At 39.4% G+C, this 27483-nt stretch overlaps 2 protein-coding genes across 4 annotated transcripts; both read left to right on the forward strand.

Moving 5' to 3' along the window:
- Positions 1 to 47: 47 nt before the first annotated feature.
- On the forward strand, positions 48 to 1983 carry NDUFC1 (NADH:ubiquinone oxidoreductase subunit C1). The gene is made up of 3 exons (XM_041469464.1): positions 48 to 292; positions 957 to 1060; positions 1900 to 1983. The coding sequence occupies exons 1-3, from the start codon at positions 226 to 228 to the stop codon at positions 1981 to 1983; spliced, it is 255 nt and encodes an 84-aa protein (XP_041325398.1). The 5' UTR covers positions 48 to 225.
- LOC121354687 lies at positions 1900 to 27341 on the forward strand. 3 transcript variants are annotated; one of them, XR_005955318.1, is made up of 8 exons: positions 1900 to 1982; positions 2692 to 4041; positions 5489 to 5589; positions 6651 to 6753; positions 10872 to 11153; positions 23397 to 23582; positions 24264 to 24312; positions 26166 to 27341. XR_005955318.1 is itself a non-coding variant. In XM_041469463.1 (7 exons), the coding sequence occupies exons 2-6, from the start codon at positions 3594 to 3596 to the stop codon at positions 24308 to 24310; spliced, it is 981 nt and encodes a 326-aa protein (XP_041325397.1). In that variant the 5' UTR covers positions 1900 to 1982; positions 2692 to 3593; the 3' UTR covers positions 24311 to 24312; positions 26166 to 27341. The 3 variants fall into 3 exon arrangements, 1 of the variants encoding a protein (XP_041325397.1); XR_005955319.1 differs by lacking the exon at positions 23397 to 23582 and having other exon boundaries at positions 10872 to 11304; XM_041469463.1 differs by lacking the exon at positions 23397 to 23582.
- Positions 27342 to 27483: the final 142 nt, after the last annotated feature.

Raw genomic sequence — 27483 nt, forward strand, 5'->3', positions numbered from 1 at the left:
GCCAATTGTGTAGGCTCTGCCGCGGAGCCGGGGCCTGCCCGGGGTGGTTCCGGAGCGGCCGCGGCACTGCTCGGTGCCGGCAGCTGGCGGGGAAGAGCGGGTAGCCATGGAGTTGCGCAGGATCCGCCCGGTCTTGCGCGGCGGAACTCACCCGCCTGGGCGTCGGGGCACGGGCGGGGCGGGGTGGTCCCACCCCCGCAGGCGGAGCCGGGTCCGGTCGACAAGATGGCGGCGGGCCTGAGGGCGCTGAGGCGCTGGGGGTCGGTGGTGGCAGCAGCACCACCCAGCCTTGGTGAGCGGCGGTGGCGGGGTGAGGGCCCCTACGGGGTAGGCTTTGCCCCGGCCCGGCCTATTGACGTAGGGCTGCCTGGTCAGGCCGCCGCGTCCCCGCGAGCCAGTCTGCGTCTGGCGTTAGAGGAAGCTTCGGTGGTAGCTTTTCTCCTTTTACTGTTTTTAATTCAATCCCATTAGTTATTTCTTAATCTTTTATTTATCTGTTTTAAGTTGGTGTTGCTTCCAGGCCGGGGTGAGGGCTCACCATGTCTCGCCGCGATGGTGGTGCCGGCCCCTTCCCTGAAAGGCTGTGCCCGTAGCGCGCTTGATTAGCGGGGAAGGCCCGGGGCTGGGGGCTTTAGGCAGGGGACAGTGAGAAGCATCCTTATAGAGCAGAAGATGCCGGGGGAAATAGTTATTGTGGCTGGGGAAAGGGCAAAAAGCACTGCTTTTGAGTTGTTGGCAGCCGCCCCCGTCCCCTCTCGTGGGTCAGGGAGTGTATCCTGCGGGGATCCTACGAAGGGGTCGGCTATAACAGTGTTATGGAGACCATTTCGTCATCGAATTCGTTTGGGGTTTGTGTTGTGGTTTGGTTGTTTTTCCTGATTGCATGAATATCAGTAAGTACTTGGTAGTCTAACTCTGAGGAATGTTAATGCATTTGTAATTTTGTGCCTTTTTAGCTTTTACTCGTTCTGCATTTGTTGTGAAGAAAGTGAATAATGCCCAACCAAACTGGCTGGGAGTTGGCTTGGCATTTGGCACCAGTGCTGCCTTGTGGGCTGTGGTAAGTGTTTTGATTTGGTTTTGTTGAACTTAACTATTCTTTAAAAATCATAATAGTGATATGAATGCAGTGACTGCAGCCTACTGAGTTTACTGAGGTAATGGATGGTCATAGCAGGTGTCAAATTTGAAGCATGATTATGTTCATTATTTATGTTTTCCTAGCTCTTATTTTAAGAAATTAACAAGTTCTTAATCTTCTTTCTGTTGCAAACTTAAAACACCCACAACAGAATTAATTTTTCACGCCTGTTGGATTAATGCTTTGGCATTATTTTCCCCATGGTCTTTCCAAAAGGAAAGAAGACCTACGGATGTGCCCAGATAATGTTGTGTTTATCAGACTACTAATGCATTCTGTTCTCACTTTTCAGCTGGTTAAAGTGTCTTTAGCTGATTTCAACAGATTAAAACCCCTTTTTCCTGAGCAAAGTGCAGATGTAGGATATTCTCTGTTCCAGAGAACCAATAGACTTTATGGTGTTCAAGCAGGGTGTAGTAGTTCTCAGGAAAAACTGTGCAGGATCAACAGCACTCCCCATGGTGACAGTGTTTTCAGAGTGGGATGGATTCCCTTTGAGGTTTCCCCTTTTTTGGGGGTAGTGAATTAATTGTCAGTGGGAGCACCCCCATGTGGTCAAGAGAAAATGCTTGTCCTATGAGGCATTGTTTTCACACCTTTTTCAGTTGTTAATTTAGATATGTTGTGTTCTGGACGGTCCCAGTTACATGCTGGTTTGCATTTTGATAACAGGTATTTTATATTCTGTAGAACTCTCTTTGTTGTCTGGATCCAGCTGTGAATTGTATAGCTGTTTATAATATACTGCTCTTTTATAGCTTGTCAAGCAGCATAATGAAGATGTAATGGAATATGAAAGAAGAAAACAAGCAAGAGGACATAAGTGTAGAGAATGTTCATAGTAAGTACGCACATACAAATGCTTTTGACTTAGCTGAACACAAATTCTGAAGATCTTTGACATCTTTTAGGAGTCAAGATACTGAACTTCTTTTTTTCCTCAATACTTTGCATTTTGGCTTTTGCTATTATTTAAAATCATTCCCAGCTTTAAAATGATAAGGTGGCTGATCTGTATTTTCATATATTCACTTGTGTGTGTATTCCCTCTCAGCTTTCTGTCTTGAACATGCAGACTCTTAGAGAATAATACATCTCTTACAGTGTCTACAATGAATAAAGGTTGTAAATTGAATACCTTGTAAATGGCTCAGTGGCAAGGAAACGAGTGACTAATGATAGCTTATCTTTTCATCTTGGTTTTTTCTTTTAACATGTATTCAGTGGGGTATGTTTTTTCTCAGTTTCACGTCTGTATTTACACAAAAAAGTATGTAAAGTCAATGCCTGTAGATGTGCACTATAGGGCAAAGTCTATGTGATCATTGTCCCTTTTCAATATAAAAAACATAATTTGTGTTTCTGCCAGCTAAGAAGTCTTTGGGGATTATGGCCTCAGAGCACTTAATACGCCACATGAAAAAAAGCCTTATACTATAGAAAAACTTGTGGTGCTCTTCAAATAAAAATGCAGGATGTTATGAGATTTCTGGCCACTTTCATCACATCTATTTTTCTTATTGCTAAGAATTTTTTCTTTTCTTTCTTAGGCTGATGACACGGTCACAAAGATATGTGCACTACAGGGCCAAGTGTATGTGGTCGTTTTCCTACGAATAAATGAGCACAGAAGAAGTAAAAAGTTACCTAATTGCTTGCATGTTCATACATTTCATGTGCATAATTAAAAATAAATTATAAAGTCTAGAAGAAACCTGAAACTACTTTCTTTACCATTAATATTTCATTCTGCTGGTCTTGAAGTTGTTTTATGTTTTTATTTCCATTTAATAGTTTATCAGTCTTATTTTCAAAACTGTCTTTGCTATTCTGGAAGGTATATTACAAAATTAAACATCAGTTCAGATTAGGTTCAGTAAATATTCCAGAATATTCCAGTCTTGCTCTGCCATCACTTTCACTGCTAAATTTATAAAATGAGCAAATATAAGAATAGCATCTGTATAAATGCTAAAATATGCATTTTCCTGTGAGCATTTTGGGAACTGGCCATGCCTGAAAGGTGCCCACAGGGGATGAACTACACAGCCCATGTCAGTCTTGGGTGTGAGCACTGCCTTCTGAACACTTCTGCCCTCTCTTTGTGCATCAAGGTCAGTCAAGGACAGAGGCTGGAAAAAGGGCATCATGGCAGACTATGATGGCATTAGATGATCATTGAGGGAAGAAGGAAGCTCTGGATAGAGAAAGGAGGAGAAACAGAGCTACTGCCTAACAATGTAGGTAGGACAAGGATAGCTGCCCAGGTTTGATGCGGAAACACCCATGGTTGTGACAGTCGACATGATACCAGAGCAGCGATTCACTTCGAGTGTCTCACTGCCAACACCGACTGCCTTTGGCACGGTGCTTAACCCGAGTGCTCTTCTCAATTTTTTTTTTTTTTTCTCTTGGAAAAATTCCTTTTTAAGTAAAACAGTAGTTTCTCCCTATGTTCTTTCTCCTTGGTAAATGCCATCCCTATTATCCAGGGTCTGTTGTTGCAGTCAGTACCGAACGCCCTTTACTTGCCAATGGGGCAGGTCGGTATCGGCAGCGCCCGGCTCTGCGCAATGTGCGCTCCGCTCCAGAAAGCCGCTTCCCCCTCCCGCTGCCGCTGGGGCTCCTACGGCGCCGTTCCCGGGACACCCCCGGCCGGGAGCGGCGTCCTGGTACGCGGGGCGGGGTGGGGCTGCGGCTCGACCCGCCCCCGCGGCGCCCGAGGCGGGAGCGGTGTCTGCGGCCGCATCCCCGCCACGACGGGCAGCTGAGAGTCGGCTTCGTTCTGCTCCGCTCCGCCGCCCGCTGCTTGGCCATGTCCCTCTGCAGGACCGCCTCGCAGGCGCTGGCCTCCCTCCTGAGCAGGGTTCCTTCCGCCGCCAGCCGCCTCAAGCAGCGAGGTACGCGGGGCCGCCGCGGAGCCGGGCCGGGGCCGGGTAGCGGTCCCTGGGATGGCATGACGGGGCGCGGGCCGGGCCGGACCGGGTGGCGGCGGCGGAGGAGATGCGCAAAGGTCGCGGGCGGGGTCGACGTGGAGCCGGGACAGGTGCGGCGGGGGCGGGCGGCGGCCGGAGCCGGCTGCTCGGTCATCCTGGGCTCCGGCACTGGCTGCTTCAGACCTCCGCCGCGACCCGCCGGGCAGCCGAGCCGTCCCGGGACCCCCTACCCTCGCCCGATGGCAAAACGGTGGCCGCTGCTGCCTCTCTTCCATATAGAATAGCCCCCAGTAGAGCAGTGCTCAGGAGCGGCGGTGCCTCGGCAGGGCTGCCGGCCGCGGTAGGGAACGGGAGCAGACCCGGTGCGCCACAGCCATGGTTTTGGCGCATCAGGGGTTGTATAACCACTGGCAAAAAAAAAAAAAAAAAATCTGCCAGCCGTGTTAGGCGATGGCAGCTTGCTGATCACTGTCCTGCTATAGCTAGCAGCCCTGGGGAGGGGGAGGGTTAAGGACACACTGCTGCTGAACGAAAATAAAAATGTATGCAAATCCATTAGGATGCCTGGCTATTGGACAGGAGTCTCAGAATTGTGTCATGAGACAGATGATGCTAAACATAACCTAGCACACAATGGCAATGTTTTGATGTTTCGATTATTTTTGCAGCTGTCAATTGCAATGCTCAGAGCCATTTTATTTTTCATGAGCACTTTTTCAATGAGACATTTCTCATCTGGGATCAAGTCACAAATTTACACAGAAGGCTTTGTTCACCAAGAGAATTATGTGTGTTTTTCATGGGTCTCTTTTTGAAGTGTACAGATGAATCCAAGACTGTAGTAAGAATCAGTTTATAACAAATGAATGGGTAGCACTGCTGTTAGAGTTAATATATATCCAGTCAGGTAAAAAATTGTGTAATCCTACCTCTCTGCCCTATTGGCCAATTCATGAGATGAAGGGTATGTATCAGTGTCAGCAGTCTGAGAGTGAAAGAACATGAATTCAAATGAAGAAGTTTTTTTAAAAATTCCCTGTTTACCCTGAAGAGAGAATTCATTACTTCTGCTGATCATAAGGAATAAGGACAGATAATTATTTTACCTGCCATAGTCAGGAGCTTTTTAAAAAAAAATTTTTTAACATTCCATAGTTATATAGACTGTGCCCAGTACTTGGAAGATGATGGCAGACAACATAGTTCACAGAAGAATCCCCCTTAGGAAGAGCTCAGCCATGGAGCACCACACCCTGTGTTACTCAGTCATAGGATACATCAATATACATAAACCTCTGTTTTATAACCTTTTTGGATCATCCTTTCCCACACAGAGTTCAGATTCCATAATTCTTTTTTGTGATCATATTTTAGCAGCACTTTACATCACTTTACCTAATGGTTTTTGTAGCGCCTCCTCGCCAGATGTCATCTGGGAGTGTTCCTGGCTCTTCTAGAGACAGCATGATGATCTATCTGCTTGCTGGTGTTGCTGTTGGTGGTTTATTTTATGTAAGTGTTTGGGGATGGAGCTGTTTGTGCTTTCTGAGCTGGCATGGTATAAGGTGTGTTCTGGGTTAGAGTATGGTCAAGTTGCAAACTATCAATGATATTGTAGCATATAGCTAAGTGCAGCCTAAGTTAGAAATCAGCTTAAGAGTATTTAGTGAAGGTGAAAGCCTATGGCTTGCCTGTTTTACTGTTACTTTGATAAGTAGTGCTGGGTCACTCTTAGTGGAAAGCATATTTAAAACTATGTGGAATGAATGTGTCCAAAGGCTGAGTAAGGCACCTGTCTCTAACCCCTTGCCTTGTCTTTTCAACCAGAAACATTAGCAATATTTCAAAGTGGGCAAGGCAGATGTGAAATAAGCAATCTGAAGCTGCAAGGGGAAGATACGAACCTTGTTCATTTGGGCACAAAAAAAAAAGAAGATAACAGCATTAGTTACTTCAAGAAAGCATGTTAAAGTTTTGTAAACATTTGGTTTTGTTAAGCTTTTTGGTAACCGTTCTCTTCCCTGCTTCTAAATGTATCTGATTCTGTGCTTCACATCCCTAAATCCTCCGTTCTGTAGCTTATTTCTACCCCTCTCCCCCAAGATCTCACATAGTGCCTTGCACACACCAGAGAGGTACATATTTCCCTGTCCCACAAAGTAATCCTCTTGAATGGTAAGTAGCTATTTGTTCAAAATATCAAACATGTATGATTGCATTTCTGTTTGAATAACATAGTCTCTCTTCCTGTCACATTTTTACCACATTACAAAAAAAGAAATCTTAATATAATTGTCTTTTAAAATGCTGTTTTCAATTCCTGAAACACTGCAGCACTTCAAAAGCTGCATGGTATATTGTATTTGCTTTTTAACAATGGACAAATATGAAATACATAAAAATATTAGTACAGCAGATTATTAATTTTTTTAAACCTTGCTTAGGATAAATTTTATGTGCATTTTAAGATGGGCAGTAGCATTTGCTTAAAATTCCTTCTCTCCCTCTCTTCTCTTTGTGTTTGCTAAATTTGTAGGGATGCAGCTGTAAATTCAGGTGTAATTCCCTTTCAGGCCTACAGAGTAGTCAGTTCACCCCGCAGCAAGTTTGTTGAACATAAAAATATTCTTCATGAGAGAGCCGAGGGGCAGAAAAGCAATCCTTGGTCAAGAAAGGGTGAGTTGAGCTCCTTTCTCTTGTTGCCTGGGTACATGAGGATTTGGAACAGATTTCTGAATTGTCTAATCAGGCTTTAGCACTGTCCATGTCCTTGTCTGAACTGTGTGAGTGGGAGTGAAGACAGAGGTGGTTGTACAGTATTGTTCTGTTACAATGCTGCTGCTGCACAAATTTTGGTAGTGGCCTTAATATTCAGGCAGTGAATCTGATCTTTGATCCACCTGCGGAGTCTCTTTGGATGGAAAGAGTTGATGTGTGAATACTATTAATTGTATAATGGGTATTTGATTTACTGGAAGCTCAATGAAACTTGACTGAATACATAATGCTGTCAAAATCAATTTTGTTCTTTTGTTTTCAGTGTGGGGGAGAAGATAATATCTTTTCTCAGTCAACAGGTTGGCTTAAGGCCACATGCCATCAGGAAATACAGTTCAATAGGGGGAAAAAAACCCCTACATTAACAAAAAATTAACTTGGATCAATTTTTTCTCCCACAACTTTGATTTTGTCTTTTCTAGTTTCGGGTTAGATGAAATGCAGGCATTACCTAAATGCATAGCAAATCCTTACTTAGCTCTTCATGCTTGAACAATTAGACCATGTTAGTTCAATTACTTGTAATGGAATGTTGTCCCTGTCTACATCAATTAGTGTTATAACATTAATGTAAAAGGTAGAACTTTGGCAAGCATGGCCTTGCTAGGAAAAGCAATTAGGAAAATTTCTTAATGATCTTTATATTTTTTTTTTTTGGTTGTTATTTTAAAAAAATAAAGTATTGAAGCCAGGGCACTTGAAGCTCTTCCTTTTTTTTTTTTTTATTTATACTCTTGACTTCTAGTGAATTAATATATTTGCATGCGCACAAATAGATTTGAATAAAGTATCTCAAGTTTAAATTTTGTTTTCAGTGTGAGAGCATGGTTTAAATTGTCTGCCTCTGTAATTATTTCTTTAGAAGTTGCTAGCCTTGAACTTCTATAACACATGCTTTAGTTTCAGAACATTAAAATTACAGATCTTAAGATTTAAAGTAGTAAAATACCTTAATTTCCAGAACAAGAAAGCAGCTGAACACAGTATAGTTTTAAAACTCAATTGTTTAAATAAATGCTGAGAATTCAGCCACAATTTGCAATCCTTCATTGTCCCTAAAATAGAAAATGTAACGAGGACCAAAGTAGATCTCTCCTATGGAGCTAGTCTTCTGCTGTTCAGGGCAGAAATGAGGAATACCCTTGCTACATTGACTGCCATAGTTGGGAGAACGGGGAAACATTTGGCAAACCTTCCAACATATTCCCAGTGATGTCAGTGTATTTCCTCTTTTCTCCTAAGGTGCAATTCTGCAAAGTACTGAGTTTTAGCCCTGGCCTATCAGCATGTTAGAATGAAATACCCACAGCACTGATCTTGGATACTCTCCAGACATCCCATAATCTGCTGCTTAAAAAGTCACATAGATGTCACAACCAGTGCCAGATGATTGCTACCTCCCTTTTTATTGATAGTAAGAAGTCCAAAATGCTTCTAATGCTATTCAGTGAATACAGTTGAAACTCGTTTCCTGTATTATTTTCAATATTTGACTTCTGAATAAATGCTCAACCCAGAGCTTTTAGTTGGACTTCTGATTAGCTGATTCCAATTCAAAGTACAAACCACCAATGAATCAGCTCCTTTTTAAAATCCTTCTTCATTCCCAGCTGTGTACACCCAAAAGAACAGGACATTAAGAACGAGGATCAGTTCTGTTCTTACTTTTCCTACAGAATCCACTGTGTGCATTCTCAAACGAGTTAACACTCCTCTTCCTCCCCTTTTTCTCCCATTCCCTGCATAGTCATATTTTTGTGTTTAACCTGTCACAGAGTGTTAGAATAGTATTGCTTTTCCCAGAAGTGCCATTGCAGTTTCTTTCCTTGTGCATTCTTTAGAGTCAGTCCTTATATTTTTTTCACAGTAAGCATTGCTGATAAGAGCAGTTAAAAATTCTGTTCTCAAAGTATTCTGATATTTGTTTAGGGGCACATTAAATCAAGGTTAAAATAAGCTCTAAAACAGAGCTGGTAACCATATGAAGTGGTGTATAGAAAAGCAGTATGTCAAGCAGCATGTTTGCAGGCATATTTGCTGCCTTTGGTAAAAGAACTTTCTAGGTGGAAGAACTTAATACTGGAGAGCAGGTGATCAGAGATTCTTTTGATAGGATTTTTGTGGTTTCTCATGTGGGGGAAAATTCTGCCCTTATGCCTGAACCCAAAATGTCTATTACAAAGAATTGTACATAGTGAACAAGTCTGTCAAAACAAGCGAAAGAATCATTCTCGGGTTCTTTGTTTTTTAGAGGGTTGAAATTATATTTAATGATATTTTAATTAATGATAACAGACATTTAGAAAGAGATCTGATAGCAAATTTTCTGTTGCTCTTTTTTACTGAAAGCTACTCTCAAATTAGGGAGGGATTTAAAAAGCCCCTGGAAGAAGACTGACTCAAAAGTAGAAAATCTGGGACATCATTTCAAATGTAAAATGATGTTTGGCTTGCAGGATGTTCTCCTTGCTTATTTAGTGAATACTGAGTTTTGTCTTCCATTTGTTGTTCATGTCCTTTAAGATTGTTCCTGACTTTTTCTTTTTTATCTATGACTTTTCTTTTTAACTCGTTGCAAGCTGATTCAATCTTTCTAATCTATACTCTGCTTCTACACTTTCCAGACTTTCTAATCTATGCTCTGCTTTTACACTTTCCAGACACAAGGGAAATCTCTTTCCAAACCTGAGGAAGTTAAATACAAACAAAGGACAATCGTTTACCATTGAGTACATTGCAGCCTACCCTGGGATGACTTTATACCTTCATTTGTAAAACTTCCTTTGTGTGAGACTTTAAAACAACTACCCATGTTTGCAAGGCCAAACCATATTGAGCTTATTACTGAATCTGCTTTGTAGAAGGCAGTTCTGAGATGGAGAAGCTGGCTGTTCTGAATTAACGCACTCTATATTTGACTGTCCAATAAAGTGTACTGTATGCTGATCTTGGCTGTAAGCCTGTTCTTTGTGTAATGAATTAAGGTTTTTTTAAATACAGTGTTTTCTTAAAGGGACATGATCAGGTTGTAATAATGCAAAGTTTTGATTTTTACCGAGCAATGAATGGACTTGCCTTGAAACCTGAACACCAAATTATAGGCTTTCACTGGCATAAGATGACCAAGAAATGAAACAGATACAAAAGAATCACACAAACTCTGACTATGTCTCTTTAAGCTTTTTTGTTTCAATTCTCACATAGTTTACACTATGTTACAAATTTATTTCCAGTTCTATTTTTTTTTTTTTTTTACATGGTGAGTTGGTTCTAGTGGTTAACTTGTGATGAACTGTTGGTGTATAACTTTTCGTTTGTGAACTTGATGTTAGTGCATGTTTGCATGGTGGTTGAGCATCTCTTGCTTTGTGCTGTTAGTTTTTCATTACTTGTCTCAGCTGAATTTGAAGTGATGCATGACTGGGAAACACCATTTTTCAGGTTCTAAGGAGTTGGACCCAGCGTGGTGTAAACAAGTCTTTAAAAGAGAGTTGTGAGTTGTAAAAAGAAAATAATCAGTCATAAGTGGTCATACATCTAAGAAAGTGAGCTCTGACCACTTGAAATTAGCAAGTTATTTTCTTACTTATATGAGACAAAATATCTTCTTCCCCACATGGTAATTCCACAGAGTCATGCTCCCTCTGGCACCTGTGTGTGTACCATCACTGGCCCTTTCAGCAGAGTGCTTTGAAGCAACACTTGACAATGTCCTTTGTTATCCTTCCCTGCACCCCCAACACTTGCTTAAAGTCACAGTTTCTTTTCGTATCACACTGAAACATGTTATGAAACTCAGTAATTAAGAATATGGTTTCCGCATCTTATAAACATTGTTTTTTGATGCCACATTAGACAATATGGGGGATTAATTATTGATCTTTTTTGTTAATTCTGATCCCAAATCTTAGCTTCCCACTTCAAATTTAAATGAGGATGATGATAAAAAGTATTTGGTGAATTTTTTGTTGCATGCATGCATTTTACTCTCTTTATTGTATTGAATAAATCCTTAGAAGGTGATGGAGAAGAAGTGGATGAAGTCACTGGAGCAGAGAAGACCATGGAAGAAGCTGATGCAGCAGCTTCTGTTGAACCTGCAGCACAGGATGAGCGTGCTGGACCTACAGCACAGGATGAGACTTCTGGGGTATCCCCAGAAGCTGGAGGGGAGAATGACTTACTGGCTCCAGAGGTATCCCATGCTGTGGAAGAAGCACAGCAGGAAGCTCCTGCTAATTCAGAAGCTGCTGCTAATTTGGAACTTGCTGCTAATTCAGAAGCTGCTGCAGTTCAAGGTTAATTTATGAATGTAGTTTTTGTGTATGTGTGTGTTCTAAAGCTCTGCCTCTTACAGAACATTAAGAATGAGCATCAGTGTTCCTAATGGATTTTGTCCGGCAGTGAAAACTAATTCAGGCATTAACATTGACATATCATGAGCATAAGGTAATTAAGTTTATTAAATCAGTGTCTCTGAAAGCATCCTGCCTCTGGCACCAGAGTTACTATCTAAAACGAGTAAAATGTTTATTTTTCTACCCCATCCTATTTCTTAAGATATTAAGTTGAGCTTATAATGTGATCAGTTAAACAGTTGTTTTAGTGATCTAGTTCTCAAGGATGTGCCAAGGAATCTAAACACTTTAGTTTACTAGCCATTCCAAAGATATTCACCCTGAATAATTATATCTGTTCTATCAATGTAACTTAAACAGGATCTTGCATAGCAAAGAAAATGCTGTCAGAGTCTCAATTTTAAGGGTATATTAGACTAAATTTTCACAATAAAATGTCAAATTGTTGTTAAACACTGAAATTGGTAAGTGGCAAAACATTCAGTATTTTGAGCTGTCTGGGGGTTTGAAATATTTTGGTTTATTATGCTTTAAAAAAATTGCAATAATACAAATGCAAAATTATCCATAATATGCGCAAGATACAGGATTATAATTTAATTTGGCAGATTGTTAAGGTGTTTTTTTAAAATTTTCTTGTTACCACTGGTCTTGAGAGGATATGTCCAAAACACAGATCAAACTGAGATGAAAGGTATTTTGACTGCTAATCTATGGGCTTTTATCATAGTACTGTCAAAAGTGTTAGCAGATTTGGAATGATTTTCACTTTCTTCCTTGATGACTCCAGTGAGGAATGGATGCATCTTAATTGCCTTTTTAATAAATAAACTTGAAAAATAGTGCAGCACATCTAATCGCTGAGTTTTGTGAAAGGTTTATGTATGAATGCAATTTTAATTCAAATGTGAGTAGTTCCTGTGCTTGTCTCTGAAACAATCTATTACAAATAACATTTTAAAACAATACTTAGTCTGATCTGCTGTAACACAGTTTATAGAAAGTAGGAGTAAGTACCTTGGCTGTGATTATTACTGCTTACATCTAGAAATATTTATAAGATAGTAGTTAAAATACATAGAGCCCTAAAAATTTCCATTTCTATGGAATATGTAGACCACTTCATTAAGAAAGGAAGCAGTCTGTTATATGTTAAATTTGGTGAATTAGAGCCATCAAGAGATGTATTTATAATTGCATTGCTGCATTTCTTGCTCTACAGAGCAATCACAAAATTTCCCTTTAATTTCATAAGCACTTGCTTGTGTCTGGAGGTGGCTGTGTATTCCTTTCACAGTGCTTATTTATGAATAACTGTTCATTGTGGGATAAAGTAGGATCTTCTGTATGGTAAATATTTCTGCCATTTTATTGAAGAGGCTCTTCCCTGAAAAAGAGAAGCTGGGATCTTGCCTGAGAAACATGGTGCATAAATTGATTAGATATTAGGAATAAAGTCTTTCTTGTGAGGGTACTGAGGCATTGGAACAGTTTCCCAGCTATGGATGCCCCGTTTTTGGAAGTGTTCAAGGCCAGGTTGCATGGGGTTCTGAAGAACCTGGTTTAGGGGGAGGTATCCCTGCCCATGGCAGATGGTTTGAGCAAGATGGTCTTTAAGGTCCCTTCCTACCCAAATCACTCTATGGTGATTCTGTGATTAAGTCTGAGGATCTCATTCTGGACATGTAGACCTCATGTACTTAGTGACCACTATTTGATAAGAAGAAATATGGCTTGTATTTGTTAGTTCCTGCTGGTGTTCTCTGGAAGTGGAGAAGCTCTTTAGAAATTACTGATTTCTAAGATTTAGCATCTCTGGCAACATACTTACGGAGGAAAATAGCACTAGAACCAGACTTCTGTTATGCTGAAAGTTGTAAGGGAGCCTGACGGTCATCCCAGGTGCCCTCTACCAAACCTTGCTGCAGTGGTTATTCTTGGCTGGGTGGTAAAGCTAGCAGAAGCAAACCTGTGGGATGTAAAAGAAATTGAAGCAAAGGAGTGTTCTCCATGTCTGATGTCTTGGATGTTCGTGGGATGTTATAACTTGCTCCTGAGCATAGCTGTCCTGCAGCACTGGACCCGAGTGCAGATTGCTGTGAACAAGTGCTGGTGACAGATGTGACCAGGTGGTGAACCCTGGGGACCTCCCCATCGTTCACATGAGGTTATACCCAGTGTAACCCAACTCCTGGCCTGGGAGGCTGGACAAGCTCATGCTCCAGGTCACCTTAGTGCTCCCTGCTCCCTCATCCAGCTCACCTCATCCTGGTCGTGCCTGCAGAAGAACAGCAGGGCCTCCAGATCTGTTCTTCCCAGGAATTCCTGACCATGGGAAGGAAGGCCACCAGCAGCACATGGTCTGATACACAGGCCAAAACCAGTATCCCTTTCCTCTAAGCTACATAAGAACTAGTTTCCATTGGCATCAGGCTAACAAGAAGATGAGGGTTTGTTTCAAAAGTTCTCTGCTTTCTCTGTACCACTTCGTTCAGTGTCTACTTGCAGCCAACGGCTATTGTGTTTATAAAAAATCTAATTAAAATATTTCTGGATATAACTTTCAGTTTTGGATTTAACCATCTTTATTATTCATGTTATCTCCATTTAGAGGGAAAAAAATAACATAGCTCCACTTGTACTGAGGTAGAGAAGTATGCATTTGAGTAACTTTAACTAGTTTTGTTGGCAACTTGGTGTTACTTCTGCAGATGAAGGTGTAAGTATTTTTATTGTTACCAGTGAACCTCTGCTTTTTCAAATGCCATTGTTTCTTTTAATCTATAAAGCTTTCTCTAATGTTTGGAAGTGCAAGCTGTGAAAGAATGCTTGTCTCCAGGTCCTGTATACAGATAATGTAAATGTATCATTATACATGGATGTGCAAAAAACCCCCCACCCAAACCAAAACAGATACCAAACAAACAAACAAACAAAAAACCAACCCAACCTTGGAGGTGGATGCTTAATACTTAATCAGGATAATTTCCATTTCAGACAGTTAACAATTGTACCTGCCTGGAATGTTCTCCTTGCCTCAAGTTAAGCAATTTACAATCCACAATTCCAATCTGGAATTCTGTGAAATACTGTTGCCAAAATAAGTACTGAAGTATGTTACTCTGTTCCCAAGATTTTAACTTCCTCTAAATTCTAATTTTCTCTACTTTTTTATTGCTTAAGCTGTCACTCTTGGTTACTGCCTGATGCTGATTAAATTCCTGTTGTTCTTCTTCTAGCGTACTCTGTGTCTGGGACCATAAATTAAATTTTTCTTCAGACAAACCAAATGCTGTAAAATTCACCAATTGGCAAACTGCTATTTGGATTAGGCAAGGTTGTTGCATCTGTGACTTCTGGTGTTTGGGTTGCCACCATAAACTCTTCTCCAACTCTGGCATTGAGGCTTGAGGTTTTGGCATTATAAACTGAAATAAGAGAAGCAATTAGCCCCAAACTGTGCTTTTCCAGACTTCTTCCTGACTTCTCTAGCATAGGGTTTTTTTCTAAGCTTTAAAGTATTGAAGGGCATGGTCTCTTCTCTGTTTGTTTTTTCCAAGGCTATTTGAATGAGTGACTGGGTTTGGGGAGGATTAGGGTGTGAATGTGCCAGTGTTTTCCGTGCTAAGCTTCAAACACACTGCGATGGCAGTTGTCTGCAGCCTAGAGAAACAAATGGAGGCTGCTCTGGACAGGAGCTGCTGCTTTCGGGACAGGACTTTTGCTGACCACATCATACAGTGATGCCAAGCAGACAAAAGCACCTGATATAATCAGTGTACACTGGCTTGGCTTGGTGCACTACTAAATTTTAGGTGTGCTGACACTATTAGTACTTAGAAAATTACTGAAGAGTCCTCAGAGTGATTTGCAATTGCTCATACTTATTCAGAGCCTTTCAAAATGACGTTGCTCAGTAGAACAGACACACCATTCTAGGCATCTGTTTGTGTGAGATGGAGGAATGAAGACTTTTTTCTCTTTACTGATTATGATAGACTGATCTAGCTAAATTAGGCCCTAAGAAGTTGAATTATGTAAATATTATCAAATGGGGGAAGTATCTGTATCTGGAACTTCTGTTGGGTATTTCTGTTACACATTTATCACTTTCTTTTATCCGTCTCTGGGACTGCTGCATTTATCTTATATCTCTGATATAAGATAGATATCTGATTGCCATACACTGGCCACTAGTCTCTTCTTCTTCCTTCTGTTTTTCCTTCCTAAATCTGAGTTTTAGATGAGTCATCATAGCATAACTGGAAAAAAGTGAACAATATTTAGAAAAAAAAATCTGTAAAAGTTGTGAGCATCTGAAGACCCCAGCTGGTACATGGAGATTCTATTCAGTTTTGATCAGTTTAGCCAAAAAGAATTTTACAGCATGCACTGGGCTGGGGAAGAAGATTTTGGTAAAATGGAAAAAACCCTAGAAGTTCCCAGCTGAGTGCAAACAAATAAGTGGAGGAGAATTGCCTAAAATAATTGTCTTCCTGTTTCTATTCTGGAACACGGGGGCAAGTAGCTTCTCAAAGATGGTAGAAGGACATACAGTGAATAATATTGCCTAAATGAATGTCACTATTAATGAGAAAATAGATGTAAATAGATGTACTGCTTTTACTAGTATTAATAGCTCATTGTCAAGACTTAAAAAAACCCCCGTAAAATAACTATATGCATTTAAATTGGAAAGCAACAACTCACTTTGTACAACAAAATCTGTTAGTATTTAATTTACTATACATAGTATTATCTGTGTTTGAAATTTTCCTGTAAATACAACAGCCACAGGAATACTGTTAGTCCCCTACTTTAGAGAAAAGATGGCAACAGGCACCCCTTGCTGTTTTGCTGTGGTGGCAGTTCAAACCAAAATGGGAATGATGGGGATTTTGAAGTTAATTTTTGGGCAATGTTTCCTATAGCAGAGAAAAACATCCATTTCAAACAACAACTTTACTCCTTTAAAAACTGTGGATAAAGTGGTTAAAACTTTTTAAGTGGATAAAACTTGGTGCACTACTTTGTATGAGGAATATTAAAGAAAATGTCTTAATTAGGAGTTTTTTATAACTCCCAAAGGATTTAATACATCAAGTTATTAGGGTGTTTTTCATACACATGGTTTATATTAACTTGTGCTAGTTTTCCTTGTGATCCATTCCAATCAGTAGCTCAAGATTGTTCCATGTTTAAAACAGACAAAAACAAACAAACAAACAGAGTTGCTTCTCATTGCTACAGTTCTGTGCTACAGAATATAAAGCAATATTTTGGAAATTTTATGAGGTATTATAAACTATTGTGGATTAATGTGACATGCAGTGTTGTGCTTTTATTGTGACCATTATAGGCATCTCTGAATCTTTTTCTAATTATCGATTGTAGAATAAACTCCCTTCAAGGGAATCTTCTGGTCATTAATAAGAACTAATGAGGCTTTTCTTGGGAACTAGTGACCTACATCAGACACAAACAACCTGTGATGTGCTTGGCTCATTGAACATGTTTCTCTTTCTGCATGGAGTGATGAAAATTTTTATTCCTAGTAATGGGCTTCATAATGCTATGGTTTAGGCTCTCAGCTGGACCTCATGGATTTTTATCTAGATTGCTTGTGGATGGCTCACAAAAAGGAAAATATGTCATATTTGTGTAGGGGCAGGTTTATTAGAAATCCGAGCTTTCCTTTGTTTATCAGTTTCCCAAAGACCTTGGGCTCTGAGCTTTTGGTTTGTGTTCATCCTATGGAATTGCTGGAATGTCAGAGGGACTAAACTCCTGATTCCCCCCATGGGCTCTAGTGAGGGAGGGCTGAGGTTGAGGCTGCCTTCATCTTGTGTCTGAGTAACAGCACAATCAGGCCAGGGTGGTTCCATAAACAGGTCAGCAGTTGCCAACCACTAGTTCCTATCCTGTGCATTCAAGGATAGGAACAATCAGACTGAAAAACAATCAGTGCTTTTCTGAGTAATTGTTCTTTCCTTGACTCTGTTTGGAACTACAGTTTATATTTTCCTGTGTGGAACTCAAGTGCTGATTTCACAGTATTGTAGAGAGGCATTAGTCTGTGGTCAACCGCCTTTTTTCCTTTTAAAGCCCAATGTAGGTGTAAAGTGTTTTTCCTTTCCAAGCAGTAAGTTGAGTAACTTTCTCTAGCTGGTTGGAGTCCTAAATGTTTACTGAATAAAATGCTAGAGAGGAGAGGAGAGAGAACATTTCAGATGGTCCTGATTGACATTCCTGGTGATGGGATGTTCCTGGTGGACATTTGCAAGCCCTCCATACTGAGCTCCCTGGATCTTCCTGGCCAATGGCACCTGAAGCACTTGGTCATGTTACAGGGACAGCTGCATAGCTTTGCATGTTTTGTCCCAAACTGTATCAGTGATTATTATTTCCCCCTGTTTCTACTGATGTGGTTTGAGCCTCCATGAACAGAGGGAGAAGGTGTGGAACCCAAGCCAGCCATTCCTGGGGTGACAGGTGGCTTCTGGTGAAATCATGGAAGCTTAGCTGTCATCACCCTCTCAGGATCTGGAACAATTTCCATTTTCCCTAAGACTGATGGAACCAAAATATGTGAAGTTGCTCTTGAAGGGAATCACAGTTTCTTGCTGCTCCTGCTGTCTTCTCCCCTGGATTAGATCTGAGTGAGCCAAGTACCACTGCTTTTCTTGTGCTCTATTTTGCAGGTTTTCTCAAATAAATTCTTGAATTATTTTTCCAACGTGACAGAATTTGACTTTTTAAAAGTCAGTTCTACTCCACTGCCAGTTTTCCATTAGCAGGTCTTTAAACTATGAAAATGAACCAGGAATATTCTTCTCTGCTTATCTTAACATTTCAGGGGACATTCTGAGACCTTCAATGGACCTGACTGAGGAAGCTTTCTATAAACATGCTAGTGTAAGATGGTCTCTAAAAGACTGTAAATAAAATACTGTTTCTAATTTCACAATTAGATTTTCCTCCTCCTTCCCCCCCTTTGGAATTAGTGTGTGACATTGGTTATGTTACTGGCATTTTGAAATACCAAAGCCTTGTTTTGTACTCCAGCTTTGGTTTGCATGCTCCAGGTGGATTCCATTTGTATGATGCTGGCTAACTTGTGTTATTTTAGCTTTATAAAACGAAATTCTTCTGCAAAGAATATTTTTAAAGTAATTGAACCCGGTGTTTGGCATTACAGATACCAGCCTCATCTTGACTGCCTAGGAAAAAAAAAATCATCTTATGAAGGATACTGCTTCAAGTAAAGTGATTCACTCAGAAAAGTGTATTTTTAAATATCTTTAAAAATTTCAGGATACCAGTGCCTCATTAAATTTTTTTTGTTGTTGTTTCTAACTGGAAAGATCATTTTAAATGAATCAAAGAATTAGGATTAGGATCAAAATATGTTAGCTTTAAATGTATTGGTAAGGAAATGCAAAACTGAGGGAAGAAATACAGGCTGTACTCCTGAGAAGGCTGGAGTTATCTTGTATAACCTCATTATAAAACTTCTGTCTTGCTGGAAGGCTGAATATAGCTTTCATTTTAAAATCTGGAACAGCTGTCTTTTAAATCTCTATTGTAAATCAGGAAAACATACTTAGAAAACCACTTAATAATACAAGGTAGAAGTTTAAAATCCAGTAAGATTAAAAAATATAATATACAAATTGGTTTGGATCTCTTCCACCTCCTTGCTTCAAGGTCATCTTATGTTTTCTACTAGGTGGCAGGACATGATTGCCAGTGTGAGCTGGCCAAATTTTGCATTAGGGCTTTACATCCCAGACAAAACTCCAGGCTGTTTCTGCATAAAAACTGCCCCAGGAATCTTGGAAAACTTGTTTTAAAAGCTTGAAGGCTTGTGGGGAAGAGGCTATGCAAGCAGTAGGATCTGGGTTCTGGAAGTCAATGCACTTGCATGGGGTTTCCTTTATTATTAGCAGGAGAAAGTCAATCTAGGCATGCTATTTTTTATTATCAGCTGCAGCAAAGATGAGTCAGTCACACAGGGCACACGAGTACCTGCTTATCTTGTCACTTTGTTCTGCTGAGCTCACAAATATTCACACAATTCAAACTGACCACCATGAGCATGCAGAATCACCCTGTATTTGGACTGTTTCATCTTCTACTGTACGTGCACAGAAGTGTCTAGTTCTGCTCTCACTCTCAGGGCTGCAAGTTCAGCACTTGTAAAAATTGTCTTTAAAGACAGCAGGAATTACTACTTTACATAGGAAGCAGTTTTTGGTGAATTTTCTTTCACTGAAATTATAAGGATAGTTTCCTAAAAATTTCTAGGTGAAATTCCTAAACATTTCTAGATGAAATGTTGGATATTTTGCTAATAAGCTACTGGAGCTTCCTAAATCTGATGCCTTATTAAAAAAAAAAAAAAAAAAAAAAAAGAAGCAAACAATTAAATACAAGATTTCAGAACAAATCCACAATTTTCATTTGTCTGTAAAATCAGTTTCCTGTACTGTATTTATTCAACTCAAGCCAGATGTGTTTCCACAACAGAAATAGTTTGGTATTGCATTAGGAGCATGTGTAATGTTGCCTAGTCATGTTCTGTTCCTGCAAGTGCAATTTGGGAGGATGCATTTCTTCTCCAAATGGTTATCTCCTAAAGCAGAGGAGCTAAGGACTGCCTGGGAGTGTCTGTAGCTACCCTGGGCAGGAGCAGGAAGTATTCTGGTTGGGATTCCTTGTTGCACATCAGCAATGAATATTACACAGATGCTATACACTGATGGTTGTGCAGTGCATGTGTGTTGTGGCTCTAACTAACCTTGGGGATGCTTGCCCTCAAAATCCCTGGTGTGTCCAAATCCTTCTGAGTGCTTTGACAACAGCTATTGTTGCAATGTGCAAAGCCCCTTGACTAGAGTTAGTTAAATGTGATTAGTTTAATTTCTCTAAGACTTTAAGTTCTTTTATATTGTCTTTTGTTAAAATCACAGGAAAGTTAAGGTCCTAATTCAGACCTGTAAATGCTATGGTATATATAAATGCCTGCCAAAATGGAAGAAAGCTGTAGCCCTGTAGCCAGCAATACTGGGATGCAGCTACTTATCCCAGGAGAAAGCTAAAAATTGACAAATAACCAGTGAAAAAGCTTAAGAACAAAAAAAAAAAAAAAAAAAAAAAAAATCAACTTTTCAGAAAAAAATATATATATACACAGGGGCTGAGATTTTTTTGTAACCAATATAATACCTTGTATGAAACTGTGAAGTATACCTTCTCCATACTGTAGAGTAATATTCTGGATATTCTGTAGAGTAATAGATCCTACTAGGATGGAGGGGAAGCACAGGACACCAAATGAAGCAGGAAAATTGTGAAGCCATTTAACTCCAATGCTTTTGATGAAGGATATGTGTGTGCAGAGAATTAAGAAAGAGTCCAATGAGCCCCACTTTTGTGAATATGAAGGGAAACAAAATAATTTTTGGCAGGCTTTAAATTGTATGGATCAGGATGGAATTATCCCTTGACCGAGATTCATTTGGCAGGAATGCTGCAAGTGGGTGTTTTTGTAAAGATGTCAAGGAGCTGGAGTGGTATTGTTCTATAAGGATAATAAAGCAGCTGGGCATTCAGTGGAAAGCATAATATTAAATACCATGTGTCCTCATTGCAGAAAAGCAGTTGGACAATTCAGATTATTTTATTCACTTACAGCCTGTGGAAATTGTAAGAGATCTGGCATAAATAGACAAAATGAATCATAACCATCACTGCATGAAGAAATGAAGGGATTTCAGATTTTCAAACTAATCATCATTCAGGAAACAACACAGAACTAAGTGAAGATGCTGTAACTCCTCTACAAATATTTTGAAAAAATAAAGAAGCTTAATATTTTAGTATTTGAACTAACAAAAGTCAGGAGTGGATTTCAGTTACATCCATTATTTGCTGCAGAGTTCATGACAGGCTTATTAACAATAATTGAACAGACAGAAAATCCTTCATCCAAGGATTATGGAAAATGAATCGCCATTGTACCAGGCAGAGATTAAAATATTTTACATGAAATAGGGTGTTACTGCAGGATTTTACGTGGAGCAATTGCAAGAGATTAAACTGGATTGAAAAAATATTAAATGCATGCAGATTTAAAAAAAAAAAAAAAGAGAGAGAGAGAGAGGGTGTGAATAGCATGGGAAAACAGGGAAACAAAGGAAAAATGCCTAAACTTTGTAATGCTTTGTGCCAGGAGCTGATCAGCAGGGGAGGATGTGAGGACTCAGGCAGTATGTCTGATGTTGCTCATGCAGAAGGACCCCACGTGACAGTCTCAAATCTGAGACAGGCAGGGGATTCATTCTCAGTTTGCCAGGGCATCATTCATGCCAGGGATTTGTGCTGGTGTCAAATGAATGCTTGGGGTAGCCATCAGGAGGCTGGAGACTGTTTCCTAATCCAAAACACTAGAAGACATTTGGACAGCATGCAGTATGACAAAGAGCCAATGCCAAGATGATCTTCATCAGCCACTCTGAGACTTTGCTAGAGATAAGGCCTGAAGGAGAGTGACCCAGTGCAGGCTGCCATGAGCACGTGCATTGGGACCACCAGCTACTGCCACGTTTCTCTTCTCCAAAAGACCTGAGGCACCTGGAAGGGGGCTCCAGCCACATGTGCTCAAGGAACAGATGAGAAAGCCACTTAAATACAAGATTTGTGCCCTAATCAAGGGCAATTTTGTATATAAATATACTACACCCATTCTACAAATACGGGCTTTCAGAATGCAATGCCTGCCACAAGACCCTTTGTAATTAAGGCAGTGACAGCTACTCCACAGAGACATGGATTAACACCTTGGAAGGAATCCATATTTTTTTGCATTAGATTGCCTTTCTGATAGCCATAAGGAATAATTCAGACCAGGGATAATTTTTTCAGTACAAGTGGTTAATGTTTGGTTTTAAGGCAGGTATTAATGTAGAAAACAAATAAACACAATTCCCATCCAAAGGAAATGAGGTTTTGTTAAAAATCAGAAAAAAACTATGGTGCTCCCTCTAGTTGCCTACTGATCTACTCTTCTTAGTGCAAAAGAAATTAAAACACTCACAAGAAAAAAAAAAAGATTAAATAGTATCAGCCAGAGAAAGAACTTTTGGTAATATAAGCTGAATGTTTGACATTACAAACTGAAACCTAGCAGCTTGTTAACATAGCGAATATATGGCATTACATCAAGTTTTGCTTGCTGCAAAATATCTAAAGTTCCAAATTTCAAATGTACTATTTCTATTGCATAGCTTTTCCCTATAAAGGCAAAAGTACCAATTCCTGAGCATTTCTTTTTCTGCTGCTTCGTCAAAATCCAGAAAGCATTCTGCAAAGTAAAGTGAGGATGCTAGCTCTATAAAACTCTTATTTGCTGCATTTATTGAACTCCTAAAGAAGCTGTTTACTTGCTGTGTTTAATAGACATGTATAGGATGAAACAAGAAAGAGACAAACCTCCTACTGAGCAGTTAAAGAGTGTGATGATGGAGACCTCTTACCGGAAGGTTAGAAGAATGGGGTATGAGAGAAACTACTCAAGTAAAATTTAACGTGCAACTGCTGGATGATGTGTTGAGTCTTCCTGCAGAGTGTATCTGTATAGAGACTTCCTACTACTAAATATTACCTGTTACAGGCTTTTTATAGAGACAGATTGCTTTATGCTTAAAGGTGTATTGAAAAATGGCTAGTTGGCCATTACAGTCTGAGTTGCAGCCTGAATCTTCAGCCTGATGCTAGAATATTTTTACATTAAAACTACCCATGATGTCCGTCCAAGGTTAGGTGGAGTGTAGATGTAATGTCCTATGAATTTGACAGAAACAAGAAAAAAAAAGCAACAGTATCTGCAAGAGATAATATATACATTAGAGAATATTTGCCTATGCCTAAATACACGAAAATAACTCCAGTTTATAGGTTTCTGTTCCAGGGTTGGAAAGAGACAGACTTTCCTTGGAATTCCATTTGCAAAGTTTTATTTGTGTGATAAAATTTAATCATCTGATAGATGCTGTTGTCTTCAGCTACTTCAAACATATATGTTAGGCAGGTACTTCATGCTTTGTGAGCCTTGGTTGCTTGCCCTCATTTATGATGATGAATGGAAAGAGAAGACAATTATCTTTCTAATTTGATTCACAGAAACTGTGAATAAAGTCTCGGATCTTGCAGCTTCTTCTGCCCATGAGGAAAACTTAGACAGTGACAAGGAAGGAGTAGCCTCAGCAGCTCAAGAGATTTCTGATACAGACTCAAAGAGCCAGGACAACGATGCTGAGGAGTTGTGGTGAACTTCAGGGGGTGCAAGAGTCCAGCTGGGTCTGAAATGTTTGTGTCTGTGAAGTGCTGGCGGCTGTGTGCACTGAACCAGCTGCAAGAGCATGCAGAACTCAAGTGATGCAGTGTGGCTGCCCATGATGGCTGTGTTTGGCATCACAGTGTTAGCAGAAAATCTAATTTTCAAATTATGTGTGGTGCAGTAGAAGTAGGTTGCTAAAGTTGATTGCAGCAGTGTGGTGAGCTCAGTGCTCTGCTCAGTAAGTGGCTGGACGTGAACTTCATTAAGAAAGGAAAATTCTCCTTGTGCTGCATATAACACATTTTTTCAACATCTGTCTTGATTTGAAAGACAGAATTTTCCTAAATCACATTGGTGTCAAGAAAAATATAGTGCATGTGGTATGAATAAAGCTTGCAGTGTTTTGATGCAATTATAAATAATCTCATATTGCTATTGAAGTTGAATGATGTAATTGAATGCAAAGAAAAATGTGTGTTAAAATCATTACTTTGTAGATTTTAGGATGAAGTTTAGAAGTTTGGCCTCTAAACTCTTTTAAAATTAGAATAAAAAAGCTAAAAGGAAAAATGTCAGCATACCTAATACAGCTTTGTAAATTCTATCCCTTTAGTCCAAGGATCCTTTGGACTAAGGGAAACAACTTGACTATTTGTCATTGAATAAATAATTTCCAGTGTTTCTCATTGGTGTTTTGTCTCCATTTGCAGTTTCTGAGGAGGAGAAGACAACTGAAGAAGTTGGTAAAGAACCCTAAAGGTACACAGTACAGTTGCAGCATGTGATTTTCTGCTCTTCACCTTTCTTTTGTTCACAGTTAGTGGCAATTGCAGCATGTGGTAAATGCACATGCACTGTTATGATGAATTTGTATTTCTTCTCTCAACAACAACAACAAAACTTTGTTGAGGTATTTATTATGTTTTGGGAACCACTGCTGGCATCTTTTAGAGGCTAGGGAGCAAATCCTATATAAATTGTCACACTGTGTATTTACTTATAGCTTTATCTTAGTCCCATGCAAACTGGATAAAGACATGAGAGTTGTAGCTTTCTTCCAAGCAAAAATCATTCTTTGGTTATTTGGTTTAAATTATATGTGTCTACTGGACTTCTGGATTATTGTCCCATAGACTGTTTTATTTTAAATAAATTCTTTCATTATTAGTCTCTCTGCACTTTCAATTTGTGTCAATGAAAAATACTGAATATAATATTCTTTCTATTTGCTAGTGTCTTTCTCATGTGGCTTTGTTTATTTTTTTTAATTTTCAGATAAGTTGCAAGCATGTGCCTCTCAAGGTTTTTATTTTTGCTCAAATTGAAAGCTAAGGGTACCTCAGAGTACCACATCAGAAAACCAAATTACCAAGAAATCCTTTCTGTTCTGGAACACATAAATGCTGTGGTATAGACAAGGCAGTTGAGTTAGGAATCTTTTTTTTTTTCCTTGTAAACATCTGACAACCCTACAAATTGTTGCTATTCCAGATTTTGATTTAGACAACACATACCTTCTATAGCCAACTCAATTAATGAAGGCAGAGATTGTAACTGAAAAGTGTGGGGGTGGCAGGGAAGGCAAGCTGTAGGAAACATCTTTGATGTAATAAATTTAAAATAGATTAAAAAATAGATTAATCTCCTACTAGTGTACAGGTTCACTGAATTCTGCTTAAACTGCTTGTACTCTTTTTGACAAAAAAATTACTTGTTATAAGTATAGCAACACAAGTTTACAAAAGGGCCTCTTATTGTGTTTCAATTTGATCTTGTTGGCAGGGGGAAAATGATTTATGAAATATTTTACTATTTGATGCTGAAAGATTACTGGCTGTCATTTGTCCAATTTACAAGTCTAGAACCACACTGCATTCCCAGTCGGAAAGAATTATTCTTTCTTCCTTTTTTTTTTTTTTTTTTTTTTGGTGTTTTGATTGTAAACACTTTGGAGTATGAAGCTTAACTCTGACTTTGCATTAAAACACATTATACTTTTTAAGGAATTCGAGGCAAAGAAAATGAAATTAAAAGAACATTGATGTGTGAATCAAATCACTACCTAGTTAACTTTTAAAAAAAATTACTGATTATTTTGTGAAGGGATAGAGGAAGTAGTAATGGATTAAATCCTCAGATAAAGCCCTAAGTTGATGCTCAGAGCATGCCTGAGTAGATATGTTCAGCCATTCTCCTGGGTGTGGCTATTGGGCCCAAACTGATGCTGCTGTGGAACTACTTGTATCAGTAATCTCAGCAAATACAATTTGTTTACCTTGTGCTTAAATTTAAGCACAAGCTTCTAATTATTTGTAGAAGTCCAGCATGCAGGGGAATTCACTTATGCCTAAGCAATGTGGATGAATGTGAGGGATTTCTTGAAACTGGGCTTTGGTGATGGCAACAGAGCAAGTTTCCCCGAGCTGTCAGATAAGCATGATTTATACATCAGTGCTGTGTATACTCTGTAATTCAATTATCTGTGACGTGCAGTCAAATTTACAGTGTGCTTTGAATGTTTGCAAAGAAAATGACCTGCTGAATTGTGTCTGTTGCTAAACATAATTTATTGTTGTTTCCTCTAAATCAGATTTTTTTTTCTTTTTCCCCAGTAAACAGTGTGGACGTCTTTGAAAAGTTTAATGCAAATATTTGTGGCAATTAACCAGCTGATTCCTGTGTGAAACCTCTCTTCCTTGAAGACATAAAAGAAACTGTGCAGTTTGTCCTACCACACATTGGTCATTATGGCCAGTATTCAGTGCTGAAGGAAATGAATTGCATTGCCTAGAGAAATGCTTCTGTGACTAACAACTCTGCTGTAGAAAGTAGCATCCAGTGAAGCCACTCAGCATGTCCTAAATACATGTGCTAAGAGAAGCAGTATGATGCCAGATGAACTCCTTCTATGTCTTTGTTGTCCTGATATGTACATTGATTTCTTACTTTTGGTCCAAACTGTTGTGCATAGTTTTACATTAGCATTCCATGCTAAAATGTAAGCAAAAGGTTTTAAAATCAAGCCAAAATATTATAAAAGTAACTGTTAGCATTTTCAAATTGGATCACAGGAAAAATAACAACATGTTTGCTCCTGAGTTTGGATTTGTGATTGTAAGCATAGGACATCTGGCTGCACATGACCTAATTTTCCTCCTGCATAAGCATTTCAGCTGCTACCATTCCTTGCACAGTAACATCCAGGAGTAAACATTTTAAGGCTCCTGCTTTGGGAAGAAAACCTGTTCACAAGTAGTAGCCGTAGGTACTTTATAGCCTGACAATCAAAATAGCACTGGTTGGCGTTTTCATCATGTATCAAAGTGGTGGCTGGCTCCTGCCTTGGGTGTGCTGGGCTCTGCTCCTCCCAAATCTCATTCAGCTTGCTAGTCTTTTCGTGTTGCTCTGTCTTGGCAGTGGCATGTAGTGGTAGTGTAACAACACGAAAGCTTGGTATAAACCTTCAAGCTGATACAAATCACAAGCCTGTCTCTAGAGCATTTGTACACGGAGTGCAAAATCCCTGTGAAGGGCTATGCAACAGGTCTTCAAATGGACAGGCATTCTTAGGGACTAAAAAAGGACCAAATAGCTAAATAACCTTGTTTTCTCAGTATTAGCTTAATAAAAAATACATTTATTATGAATAACAGGTTTGTTTGTGTCTCGGTTTGGAAAGAAAGGTGTCTGCTAAGGAAGGCAGGAGCCTCTCCTAAAATGGAAAAAATGTAAACCCCCCTCCCTCCAAATTTTTATAAATTTGAAATTAAGGGGCTCTCAGGCAAAAATATTGGAGCAGGAATAACAGCTCTTTATTAGGGAAGAAAATTAAAAGATAAAATAAACAATTTTGTAAACCAAAACAACACTGACAGTCAGAATACAACCTGACACCCTGTTGGTCAGGGTGCTGGTAGCAGTCCAATTGGA

The sequence above is a fragment of the Pyrgilauda ruficollis genome, unplaced genomic scaffold (genome assembly GCF_017590135.1).
Source record: "Pyrgilauda ruficollis isolate IOZ18807 unplaced genomic scaffold, ASM1759013v1 scaffold234, whole genome shotgun sequence".
NCBI lineage: Eukaryota > Metazoa > Chordata > Aves > Passeriformes > Passeridae > Pyrgilauda > Pyrgilauda ruficollis.

Coding starts and splice junctions, on each gene's coding strand:
- NDUFC1 (XM_041469464.1), top strand. CDS start 226: ATGGCGGCGGGCCTGAGGGCGCTGAGGCGCTGGGGGTCGGTGGTGGCA. Junction 293..956: donor AGCAGCACCACCCAGCCTTG/GTGAGCGGCGGT, acceptor GTGCCTTTTTAG/CTTTTACTCGTTCTGCATTT. Junction 1,061..1,899: donor GTGCTGCCTTGTGGGCTGTG/GTAAGTGTTTTG, acceptor GCTCTTTTATAG/CTTGTCAAGCAGCATAATGA.
- LOC121354687 (XM_041469463.1), top strand. CDS start 3,594: ATGTTCTTTCTCCTTGGTAAATGCCATCCCTATTATCCAGGGTCTGTT. Junction 6,754..10,871: donor CAATCCTTGGTCAAGAAAGG/GTGAGTTGAGCT, acceptor ATAAATCCTTAG/AAGGTGATGGAGAAGAAGTG. Junction 11,154..24,263: donor AGAAGCTGCTGCAGTTCAAG/GTTAATTTATGA, acceptor CTCCATTTGCAG/TTTCTGAGGAGGAGAAGACA.